General features: G+C 48.0%; 1 protein-coding gene across 2 annotated transcripts in view; it reads left to right on the top strand.

The window, feature by feature from the left end:
- smoc2 (SPARC related modular calcium binding 2) overlaps positions 1 to 10,769 on the top strand; it is a 65,929-nt gene extending 55,160 nt beyond the window's left edge. For both annotated transcript variants that reach the window (XM_066679557.1, XM_066679556.1), the window contains exons 10-13: positions 2,421 to 2,520; positions 8,560 to 8,807; positions 8,965 to 9,002; positions 10,249 to 10,769. In XM_066679557.1, the coding sequence (XP_066535654.1) occupies positions 2,421 to 2,520; positions 8,560 to 8,807; positions 8,965 to 9,002; positions 10,249 to 10,272 (410 nt within the window). In that variant the 3' untranslated portion in view covers positions 10,273 to 10,769. The remainder of the gene's footprint in view (positions 1 to 2,420; positions 2,521 to 8,559; positions 8,808 to 8,964; positions 9,003 to 10,248) is intronic.
- The last annotated feature ends 1,893 nt before the right edge of the window (positions 10,770 to 12,662 follow it).

Here is a 12,662-nt window from a genome sequence, read left to right as displayed (position 1 = left end):
ACTGTAATTAGGAGTTTGTTCCCCATTTTGCTGCAGGACCAGGCTCTGCTCTTCTTACACTTGATATTTTAACATTTTCATGAAGATTTGATGGCACTCAGACACGTAAACGCTGCTGAGGTCAGGTGCTGGTATTAGGTCAGGATAAGAAACACTACTCCAATTCATTCCAAAGGTATGTGATCATCCTCCATCAATCCAGAGAACTCCTCTGTTCCACAGGCTGTATACCCCTCTAACTCAAGTGTATGGTTGTCTGTGGTTCTCAAGCTCTCAGTGTTTGTGGATCCTTCTCCAGTCTCATTTGAGGATCATCGCAGAATTAGAAATGAAAAAAAAATTGAATGGGTGTCTCCAAACCTTTGACTGACCATATATAAAGATTTGGAGAGGGGAACATGACGACGAATGAGAAGCTTCAGGAGGAACCCGTCTGTACCCACACCTCGTAAAAAACCCCAGCCCCAGCCTTGGCCTCTGAGCTAATGCAATTAAACAGCCACCCACTCCGTCATTAGAGCAGCTCCCGTGGAGGCTTCTTCACCCTGTGATTTGTTCACTTCTGTCAGGCTGCTGCTAATGGTAACTGGAAGCATTTGGTTGATGGCCTTGGGTCCAGCTGCTCTCTAAAAGGCCATAAGGGCTGCACTGCATGCCAAACATTTGGAGATGACTAGCTTTTCTAAATAAGTTTACAAAATGTAGAAAGCAGCAGGTGTAAAATAGTTGTAGAAAACATCTGTCCTCAAAAAACTCCCCCAATACACATGACCTGGCACTACCAGACCACAGCTGGAGGAGTCTTCAAGTAAAAGAGAGCTGTGAAGCTGCTTTGTGACAACATCACTTGTAAAAAGTGCTATATAAATTAATATGGAGCCTACCCCATTCATTCATTGTCTGTAACCCTTATCCAGTTCAGGGTCGCGGTGGGTCCAGAGTCTACCTGGAATCATTGGGCGCAAGGTGGGAACACACCCTGGAGGGGGCGCCAGTCCTTCACAGGGCAACACACACACACACACACATTCACTCACACCTACGGACACTTTTGAGTCTCCAATCCACCTACCAACGTGTGCTTTTTTGGAATGTGGGAAGAAACCGGAGCACCCGGAGGAAACCCACATAGACGCAGGGAGAACACACCACACTCCTCACAGACAGTCACCCGGAGGAAACCCACACAGACACAGGGAGAACACACCACACTCCTCACAGACAGTCACCCGGAGGAAACCCACATAGACACAGGGAGAACACACCACACTCCTCACAGACAGTCACCCGGAGGAAACCCACACAGACACAGGGAGAACACACCACACTCCTCACAGACAGTCACCCGGAGGAAACCCACGCAGACACAGAGAGAACACACCACACTCCTCACAGACAGTCACCCGGAGGAAACCCACACAGACACAGGGAGAACACACCACACTCCTCACAGACAGTCACCCGGAGGAAACCCATGCAGACACAGGGAGAACACACCACACTCCTCACAGACAGTCACCCGGAGGAAACCCACGCAGACACAGAGAGAACACACCAAACAAGTGCAGCATGAGTTTTAAAAATTATTTATAAAAGACATCATTAGTCATAGGGCGGCACTGTGGTGCAGCAGGTAGGTGTCGCAGTCACGCAGGGGCCCGGAGGTTGTGGGTTCGATTCCCGCTCCGGGTGACTGTCTGTGAGGAGTTTGGTGTGTTCTCCCCTTGTCCGCGTGGGTTTCCTCCGGGTGCTCTGGTTTCCTCCCACAGTCCAAAAACACATGTTGGTAGGAGGATTGGCAACTCAAAAAATGTCAGAGTGTGTGTGTGTGTGTTGCCCTGTGAAGGACTGGCGCCCCCTCCAGGGTGTATTCCGGCCTTGCGCCCAATGATTCCAGGTAGGCTCTGGACCCACCGTGACCCTGAACTGGATAAGGGTTACAGATAATGAATGAATGAATGAATCATTAGTCATTTCTGGGACATAATTAAAATAGGATTTCTGATAGATGATGATTTTAAAGAAAAATGCTCGGATGTGAAGGTACACTGACAACAGTTGTTCTCTCAGGCAACTGTTTTCTTGGACTTGGTGTTTGTTGGAAGTTAGTAAACAAGCTCTGAGGTGCATGGACTGGAGTGTGGAATAAGAGACGATTAAACCAATCAATCAAAGGCCATGGTCAGCTTTCAATTAACAAATCAATGTAACCAATCAAAACAAAGGATCAATCACACATTTTGTCCACCTCCAAAGTCTCAAAAGTAAGTTGCCTAGTGAGCAATTGGCTGCATGTGGGGGTAGTCGAGTTTGTGTGTTGCCCAGGCATTTCACATTAGTTGATGTCGGTGGGATTTAAGGCTAATAAACCCCAAATTTATAACAATGAAGCCTAGTGTGACCCTCTGTATTCTCTGCAGGATGCCCTGGAGCCAAGAAGAGAGAGTTCCTGACCAGTGTTTTGGACGCACTGTCTACAGACATGGTGCACGCAGTCACTGATCCAGCTGCTGCCGGCAGGTAAACAAACAGATGTACACTTCATTGGGAACGCTTTATGTGAATTAGTTAAAGGCAAGAGAACTGTGTGCTACTTATCTACTTATCTCTTTAAGGCTGCCATTCAGTTTTCTATTTCTGCTGTTTTATCAAAACCTTCCCTTTATATTCAGAGTGCTGCTGCATTAGTTCTGAAATGCAAAGAATATACCAGTGCATGCGTGTGTGTGTGTGTGTGTGTGTGTGTGTGTGTGTGTGTGTAAATGTGAGTGAGTGAATGGGTGAGTGTGTGAGTGACTGAGTGAGTGTGTGAGACTGTCCACAGGTGCGAGTGTGTGAGTGACTGGGTGAGTGTGTGAAACTGCCCACAAGTGTGAGTGACTGGGTGAGTGTGTGAAACTGTCCACAGGTGTGAGTGAGTGTGAGTGGATGCGCGCGTGTGTGTGTGTGTGTGTGTGTGTGTGTGTGTGTGTGTGTGTGTGTGTGTAAATGTGAGTGAGTGACTGGGTGAGTGTGTGAGTGAAACTGTCCACAGGTGTGAGTGTGTGAGTGAATGGGTGAGTGTGTGAAACTTTCCACAGGTGTGAGAATGTGAGTGTCTGGGTGAGTGTGTGTGACTGTCCACAGGTGTGAGTGTGTGAGTGACTGGGTGAGTGTGTGAAACTGTCCACAGGTGCGAGTGTGTGAGTGACTGGGTGAGTGTGTGAGTGAAACTGTCCACAGGTGTGAGTGTGTGAGTGAATGGGTGAGTGTGTGAGTGACTGGGTGAATGTGTGAGTGACTGGATGAGTGTGTGAAACTTTCCACAGGTGTGAGAATGTGAGTGACTGGGTGAGTGTGTGTGACTGTCCACAGGTGTGAGTGTGTGAGTGACTGGGTGAGTGTGTGAAACTGTCCTCAGGTGCGAGTGTGTGAGTGACTGGATGAGTGTGTGAAACTTTCCACAGGTGTGAGTGTGTGAGTGACTGGGTGAGTGTGTGAAACTGTCCACAGGTGTGAGTGAGTGTGAGTGACTCGGAGAGTGTGTGAAACTTTCCACAGGTGTGAGTGTGTGAGTGACTGAGTGAGTGTGTGAAACTGTCCACAGGTGTGAGTGAGTGTGAGTGACTGGGTGAATGTGTGAAACTTTCCACAGGTGTGAGTGTGTGAGTGACTGAGTGAGTGTGTGAAACTGTCCACAGGTGTGAGTGAGTGTGAGTGACTGGGTGAATGTGTGAAACTTTCCACAGGTGTGAGTGTGTGAGTGACTGGGTGAGTGTGTGAAACTGTCCACAGGTGTGAGTGTGTGAGTGACTGGGTGAGTGTGTGAAACTGTCCACAGGTGTGAGTGAGTGTGAGTGACTCGGAGAATGTGTGAAACTTTCCATAGGCGTGAGTGTGTGAGTGACTGGGTGAGTGTGTGAGTGACTGGGTGAGTGTGTGAAACTGTCCACAGGTGTGAGTGAGTGTGAGTGACTCGGAGAATGTGTGAAACTTTCCACAGGTGTGAGTGTGTGAGTGACTGGGTGAGTGTGTGAAACTGTCCACAGGTGTGAGTGAGTGTGAGTGACTCGGAGAGTGTGTGAAACTTTCCACAGGTGTGAGTGTGTGAGTGACTGAGTGAGTGTGTGAAACTGTCCACAGGTGTGAGTGAGTGTGAGTGACTGGGTGAATGTGTGAAACTTTCCACAGGTGTGAGTGTGTGAGTGACTGAGTGAGTGTGTGAAACTGTCCACAGGTGTGAGTGAGTGTGAGTGACTGGGTGAATGTGTGAAACTTTCCACAGGTGTGAGTGTGTGAGTGACTGGGTGAGTGTGTGAAACTGTCCACAGGTGTGAGTGTGTGAGTGACTGGGTGAGTGTGTGAAACTGTCCACAGGTGTGAGTGAGTGTGAGTGACTCGGAGAATGTGTGAAACTTTCCATAGGCGTGAGTGTGTGAGTGACTGGGTGAGTGTGTGAGTGACTGGGTGAGTGTGTGAAACTGTCCACAGGTGTGAGTGAGTGTGAGTGACTCGGAGAATGTGTGAAACTTTCCACAGGTGTGAGTGTGTGAGTGACTGGGTGAGTGTGTGAAACTGTCCACAGGTGTGTGTGAGTGACTCGGAGAGTGTGTGAAACTGTCCACAGGTCTGTGTGAGTGACTGGATGAGTGTGTGACACTGTCCACAGGTGTGAGTGTGTGAGTGACTGGGTGAGTGTGTGAAACTGTCCACAGGTGTGAGTGTGTGAGTGACTGGGTGAGTGTGTGAAATTGTCCACAGGTGTGAGTGTGTGAGTGACTGGGTGAGTGTGTGACACTGTCCACAGGTGTGAGTGTGTGAGTGACTGGGTGAGTGTGTGAAACTGTCCACAGGTGTGAGTGTGTGAGTGACTGGGTGAGTGTGTGACACTGTCCACAGGTGTGAGTGTGTGAGTGACTGGGTGAGTGTGTGAAACTGTCCACAGGTGTGAGTGTGTGAGTGACTGAGTGAGTGTGTGAAACTGTCCACAGATGTGAGTGTGTGAGTGACTGGGTGAGTGTGTGAAACTGTCCACAGGTGTGAGTGTGTGAGTGACTGGGTGAGTGTGTGAGTGACTGGGTGAGTGTGTGAAACTGTCCACAGGTGCGAGTGTGTGAGTGACTGGGTGAGTGTGTGAAACTTTCCACAGGTGTGAGTGTGTGAGTGACTGGGTGAGTGTGTGAAACTGTCCACAGGTGTGAGTGAGTGTAAGTGACTGGGTGAGTGTGTGAAACTGTCCACAAGTGTGAGTGTGTGAGTGACTGGGTGAGTGTGTGAAACTGTCCACAGATGTGAGTGTGTGAGTGACTGGGTGAGTGTGTGAAACTGTCCACAGGTGTGAGTGTGTGAGTGACTGGGTGAGTGTGTGAGTGACTGGGTGAGTGTGTGAAACTGTCCACAGGTGTGAGTGTGTGAGTGACTGTGTGAGTGACTGGGTGAGTGTGTGAAACTGTCCACAGGTGTGAGTGTGTGAGTGACTGGGTGAGTGTGTGAGTGACTGGGTGAGTGTGTGAAACTGTCCACAGGTGTGAGTGTGTGAGTGACTGGGTGAGTGTGTGAAACTGTCCACAGGTGTGAGTGTGTGAGTGACTGGGTGAGTGTGTGACACTGTCCACAGGTGTGAGTGTGTGAGTGACTGGGTGAGTGTGTGAAACTGTCCACAGGTGTGAGTGTGTGAGTGACTGGGTGAGTGTGTGAAACTGTCCACAGGTGTGAGTGAGTGTGAGTGACTCGGAGAATGTGTGAAACTTTCCATAGGCGTGAGTGTGTGAGTGACTGGGTGAGTGTGTGAGTGACTGGGTGAGTGTGTGAAACTGTCCACAGGTGTGAGTGAGTGTGAGTGACTCGGAGAATGTGTGAAACTTTCCACAGGTGTGAGTGTGTGAGTGACTGGGTGAGTGTGTGAAACTGTCCACAGGTGTGTGTGAGTGACTCGGAGAGTGTGTGAAACTGTCCACAGGTCTGTGTGAGTGACTGGATGAGTGTGTGACACTGTCCACAGGTGTGTGTGAGTGACTGGGTGAGTGTGTGAAACTGTCCACAGGTGTGAGTGTGTGAGTGACTGGGTGAGTGTGTGAAATTGTCCACAGGTGTGAGTGTGTGAGTGACTGGGTGAGTGTGTGACACTGTCCACAGGTGTGAGTGTGTGAGTGACTGGGTGAGTGTGTGAAACTGTCCACAGGTGTGAGTGTGTGAGTGACTGGGTGAGTGTGTGACACTGTCCACAGGTGTGAGTGTGTGAGTGACTGGGTGAGTGTGTGAAACTGTCCACAGGTGTGAGTGTGTGAGTGACTGAGTGAGTGTGTGAAACTGTCCACAGATGTGAGTGTGTGAGTGACTGGGTGAGTGTGTGAAACTGTCCACAGGTGTGAGTGTGTGAGTGACTGGGTGAGTGTGTGAGTGACTGGGTGAGTGTGTGAAACTGTCCACAGGTGCGAGTGTGTGAGTGACTGGGTGAGTGTGTGAAACTTTCCACAGGTGTGAGTGTGTGAGTGACTGGGTGAGTGTGTGAAACTGTCCACAGGTGTGAGTGAGTGTAAGTGACTGGGTGAGTGTGTGAAACTGTCCACAAGTGTGAGTGTGTGAGTGACTGGGTGAGTGTGTGAAACTGTCCACAGATGTGAGTGTGTGAGTGACTGGGTGAGTGTGTGAAACTGTCCACAGGTGTGAGTGTGTGGGTGACTGGGTGAGTGTGTGAGTGACTGGGTGAGTGTGTGAAACTGTCCACAGGTGTGAGTGTGTGAGTGACTGGGTGAGTGTGTGAGTGACTGGGTGAGTGTGTGAAACTGTCCACAGGTGTGAGTGTGTGAGTGACTGGGTGAGTGTGTGAAACTGTCCACAGGTGTGAGTGTGTGAGTGACTGGGTGAGTGTGTGACACTGTCCACAGGTGTGAGTGTGTGAGTGACTGGGTGAGTGTGTGAAACTGTCCACAGGTGTGAGTGTGTGAGTGACTGGGTGAGTGTGTGACACTGTCCACAGGTGTGAGTGTGTGAGTGACTGGGTGAGTGTGTGAAACTGTCCACAGGTGTGAGTGTGTGAGTGACTGGGTGAGTGTGTGAGTGACTGGGTGAGTGTGTGAAACTGTCCACAGGTGTGAGTGTGTGAGTGACTGGGTGAGTGTGTGAAACTGTCCACAGATGTGAGTGTGTGAGTGACTGGGTGAGTGTGTGAAACTGTCCACAGGTGTGAGTGTGTGAGTGACTGGGTGAGTGTGTGAAACTGTCCACAGGTGTGTGTGTGTGAGAGACTGGGTGTATACATGAAATATAAACTTAAGTCCATATGTAAATAAATATGTAATTAAATGTATAACACTGTGAGCATTAAACCAAAAGGACAGTAACAGCTCTTACAACGTATGCCCATTGTGGACACATTCAGCTCAGAATAAGTGCAGCTTGTATGATCTCCGTAGAGAAGCATGGGACGGATTTGGAAAGGCTTGAGACGACAAGGTTAACCCCAGCTGTCTTTCAAAGCCTAGAGAATGTGCTGAGATGGCTGTGTAGCTTTCGTGTCCTCAAAGATGACATTCAATAGCCTTTATTGACTGTTTTTCTCATTCTCGACCGGTGGAAATTAGAAATTTGTCTCCGGTTGAAGTACTTCTTGAATGATTTAAATATCAACCGAGTCCAGGAAGAAATATCAGCAGCGTGACATCTTTATGAGTTTTTGATAAATGGTGAAATCAAAACCAGTTCTCGATAGCAGGATGCAGCCCCTGGTCGGACGCTGCAGGACATGTGTCAGGTCATTGTGGTGTTGATTCTGAAACAGGAACCCTGGCTTTCAGTCGAGAAATCCACAACCTCAGCGAACACCACAACTTCCAAATGGCTTCATGTTATTCCGATCATTTCTGAGTTGGCACAGTTTTACTGAAAACAAACACTAAGGAGCCACTGAAGGAAACGGAAAGGGTTTTATCAAGTTTATTAGGAACATTGTAATCTTCGCAGACGTCTCTTTTGCACGATACAGAGCACTGAACTCCTCTGAACTTCTAACGTTATAAATGGGATGCTTTAAAGCAACACTGGGTAGTATTTTAACCTTAAAATCACAGCTTCAGAATCATTGTGACGCTTCACCGAGCCGGAACTGGGAGAGTAGTGTCTCTGTTATTGCTACTCTGGTAGCCGCACTGCAGAAACTGCACTATGTATCTTTTGGAGGAGGGTAGGAAACCGCACCCCTTAACTTGTATAATCTCCATGCTTCAGAGCAGCTGCCCATGAGCCTGTAGTCCCCATGCTCAATGCCAAACTTGGTGTAGAGGTGTATTAATCCACTCAGTACTTTTGAGGTGGTGTTTGTGATCCAGAATCCATCATTCAACGTCAGTACCTGACCTCCCTAAGGTTCTCATGGCTGAATGCCATCAAATTCTCACAGCAATGTCCCACCATCTAGAGAAATTCCTTCTCAGCAAAAATGGGTTAAATTTCTAGGTGATATTTCTGATTTCAGAAGGTAAAATATGTGAAATGAGAAGCAGAACAAAAGCATAATAATTTCATGGAAAATACTCTATCCCCACTGTCCATCTGACTGCCGTTTCCCCCCTCGTCTTCCAGGATGCAGGAGCCAGACCCCAGCCACACTCTGGAGGAGAGGGTGGTGCACTGGTACTTCAGTCAGCTGGACAAGAACTCCAGCGGAGACATCGGCAAAAAGGAGATCAAGCCTTTCAAACGTTTACTGCGCAAGAAATCCAAACCGAAGAAGTGTGTGAAGAAGTTTGTGGAGTACTGCGACATCAGCAACGACAAAGCTCTGTCTCTGCAGGAGCTCATGGGCTGCCTCGGGGTCACCAAGGAAGAGAGTGGGTACCTCGTGTTCATGGCCACACTGATTTTACAGTAGGATTAAACAGCTGTAGTTGGTGTTTGAGTCGAAGCTCGTCAGAGTTGCAGTGTAATTCTACTTATTTCCTGCTGTTCTCGGGAGGGTTTAAACTCTTCTCATTGCTTTCTCCTCAGGGGCAAAAACGGGTGAAGATACGGCCTCCAGTAAACCAGTGAGTGTCATCTCTGTTTACCCAGTCTCCCTACGACATGTTCATAACACATTTGTTCTCCCTGTGTCTGCGTGGGTTTCCTCCGGGTGACTGTCTGTGAGGAGTGTGGTGTGTTCTCTCTGTGTCTGCGTGGGTTTCCTCCGGGTGACTGTCTGTGAGGAGTGTGGTGTGTTCTCCCTGTGTCTGTGTGGGTTTCCTCTGGGTGACTGTCTGTGAGGAGTGTGGTGTGTTCTCTCTGTGTCTGCGTGGGTTTCCTCTGGGTGACTGTCTGTGAGGAGTGTGGTGTGTTCTCTCTGTGTCTGCGTGGGTTTCCTCCGGGTGACTGTCTGTGAGGAGTGTGGTGTGTTCTCCCTGTGTCTGCGTGGGTTTCCTCCGGGTGACTGTCTGTGAGGAGTGTGGTGTGTTCTCTCTGTGTCTGCGTGGGTTTCCTCTGGGTGACTGTCTGTGAGGAGTGTGGTGTGTTCTCTCTGTGTCTGCGTGGGTTTCCTCTGGGTGACTGTCTGTGAGGAGTGTGGTGTGTTCTCTCTGTGTCTGTGTGGGTTTCCTCCGGGTGACTGTCTGTGAGGAGTGTGGTGTGTTCTCTCTGTGTCTGCGTGGGTTTCCTCCGGGTGACTGTCTGTGAGGAGTGTGGTGTGTTCTCCCTGTGTCTGCGTGGGTTTCCTCCGGGTGACTGTCTGTGAGGAGTGTGGTGTGCTCTCTCTGTGTCTGCATGGGTTTCCTCCGGGTGCTCTGGTTTCCTCCCACGCTCCAAAAATACACGTCTGTAGGTGGATTGAAGACTCAAAAGTGTCCGTAGGTGTGAATGTGTGAGTGTGTGTCACTCTGTGAAGGACTGACACCTGTGAAGGGCTGTGTTCCTTCCTTTCGCCAAGTGATTCCAGGTAGGCTCCAGACCCACTGTTGCCCTGAACTGGATAAGTGTTACAGACAATGGATAAAATAATCTATAACACAAATTAAAGTTTAATAAATTTAATTTGTAAATACTTCCCAGATTTGGGTTCTAATCTTGTTCCATTAGTAAATCCCCTCTTTACCAAAAGTGACTGGGTGAGTGTGTGTGGGTGTGTTTATGTCTTGTGTCCAATGATTCCAGGTTGACTCCAGACCTGCAAAGTCTTACAGAAGATGAATGAATGAACACACGAGTGAATAAACAAATGAATGAATGAATGCATGAATGACTGGATGAATGAATGAACTGAATGTCTAATCACTGGTTTCTCATTTCTGTTTCTCTTTTCAGAACACCTCGAAGAAGCAAGGCTGATGCGGCCGCTGAGATCAGACGCGAGATTCTGCCCCCAACAAGCAGCGACGGAAAAACCCATAGTATTTGCACTTTTTGTACTTTGTAAAAAAACAATGTAAATTCACTTTTTTGTAGAGAAAAGGAAGGTATTTAAACAGACTGCTGAATATGTGAATGATGTTAGTTAGCCTTTTGTTTTTTGGTCCTTACAGAACGTTAATACTTTAACACATACAATGTATGTGTCCTTTGTGAGTCTAAAAGAATACGTTTTTCTTTGTTTTGTTTTAATTGTTGGAGTTGTAAAAGTTGTATTACATGTTGCTCTTGTGTCCTTTTGTTTGTTGTTGTGTTTGCTTTATTCCTGATGAGATTTCTTGGTGGCTGAAAGGAAATAATGCATTAGATCCCATTGCTTTAAACTCAGGCTCTTCAGCAGAGCGCTCGTACTCATGTATCTTTGTATGGTCTTAATGACTGGAGTTCGTTAAGATCGATTTGTGTAATTAGGAATAAAGACGTCTCTGTTTTTTAACTTTTTTATCGTATGTTTTTTATTTGTACACTATCAAGCTCTGTCTGTGAAATGTTTGGAAATGTTCCCGTAATAAAAACTCCTAACATTAATATGTTACTAGGCCTCGCCCTGCATTATCATTACAGCTGAACTCATTAATAATAATAATAATGGGCGGCACGGTGGCACAGCATGGGTTCGATTCCCGCTCCGGGTGACTGTCTGTGAGGAGTGTGGTGTGTTCTCCCTGTGTCTGCGTGGGTTTCCTCCGGGTGACTGTCTGTGAGGAGTGTGGTGTGTTCTCCCTGTGTCTGTGTGGGTTTCCTCCAGGGTGACTGTCTGTGAGGAGTGTGGTGTGTTCTCTCTGTGTCTGCGTGGGTTTCCTCCGGGTGACTGTCTGTGAGGAGTGTGGTGTGTTCTCCCTGTGTCTGTGTGGGTTTCCTCCGGGTGACTGTCTGTGAGGAGTGTGGTGTGTTCTCCCTGTGTCTGCGTGGGTTTCCTCCGGGTGACTGTCTGTGAGGAGTGTGATGTGTTCTCCCTGTGTCTGCGTGGGTTTCCTCCAGGGTGACTGTCTGTGAGGACTGTGGTGTGTTCTCCCTGTGTCTGCGTGGGTTTCCTCCGGGTGACTGTCTGTGAGGAGTGTGGTGTGTTCTCCCTGTGTCTGCGTGGGTTTCCTCCGGGTGACTGTCTGTGAGGAGTGTGGTGTGTTCTCCCTGTGTCTGCATGGGTTTCCTCCGGGTGACTGTTTGTGAGGAGTGTGGTGTGTTCTCTCTGTGTCTGCGTGGGTTTCCTCCGAGTGACTGTTTGTGAGGAGTGTGGTGTGTTCTCCCTGTCTCCGCGTGGGTTTCCTCCGGGTGCTCCGGTTTCCTCCCACAATCCAAAAACACACGTTGGTAGGTTGATTGGCGACTCAAAAGTGTCCGTAGGTGTGAGTGTTTGAGTGAATGTGTGAGTGTGTGCGTTGCCCTGTGAAGGACTGGCGCCCCCTCCAGGGTGTGTTCACGCAGTGCGCCCAGAGATTCCAGGTAGGCTCTGGACCCACCGCGACCCTGAAGTGGATAAGGGTTACAAATAATGAATGAATGAATGATAATAATAATGTGTGTGGACCGTTCTGTACATTTTTAATCGTAAATGGAGTATATTATTAGTTCAGTCCTCTAATAAACCACCTCTACTTTTCTGAGAAGCTTTGATTGCCCTAAGCCACATAAACATTACTGAGGTCAGATACTGAAATGTAATGCCCAGTTTTAGATCACTCCATCACTTGAGAAAATGCAGGTCCTATGTCATTTATACTTCTCTAGACCCCCGTCTTTCCCTCCTCACTGATCACTGATTCAGCAGCATACTGCCACAGCTACGTTCCCTCAAGCATTAACCACACCACTGAACTGAACGCAGGAGCTAAAAAGCAACCATTGTAAAGGTTTATCTTTTAACGACCAACACGATGTGAAACATAAATAAGTGAATGATTATGATCTGTGTCAGACATTCATACCTTTCATGGGCCATAGGCACGTCAGAGCAGCCCCTCTGTGTGGAGCTCCCCATCACGACGTCTCGTTTTAAAATGCTGCTTCATTTTCACCGACGTAAAACTCTCTTTTACCAGAACATCACAACAAAGCTCATGCTGTGGGTGATCCACTTCATTTATAACTTCTGCACATGAAGTTGTATCTTCGTGTAGAAACATACCCAACTGTAGATGCTCCTCTGACTTTTTTTATTGTCTTTTTTCTGAAGCCACTGTCTTTTTCACTAAGTTCAAAGTTCAAAGAGGTTTTATTGTCATTTGCACAGTAAGGAACAGGTTCCGTGTACAATGAAATTCTTTCTTTGCTCCTCACCAAGAATGCCAAATGGAAGAGAAAATATAACG

The sequence above is a fragment of the Hoplias malabaricus genome, chromosome 8 (genome assembly GCF_029633855.1).
Source record: "Hoplias malabaricus isolate fHopMal1 chromosome 8, fHopMal1.hap1, whole genome shotgun sequence".
Classification (NCBI taxonomy): Eukaryota; Metazoa; Chordata; class Actinopteri; order Characiformes; family Erythrinidae; genus Hoplias; species Hoplias malabaricus.
This window is presented reverse-complemented; position numbering and strand designations above follow the sequence as displayed.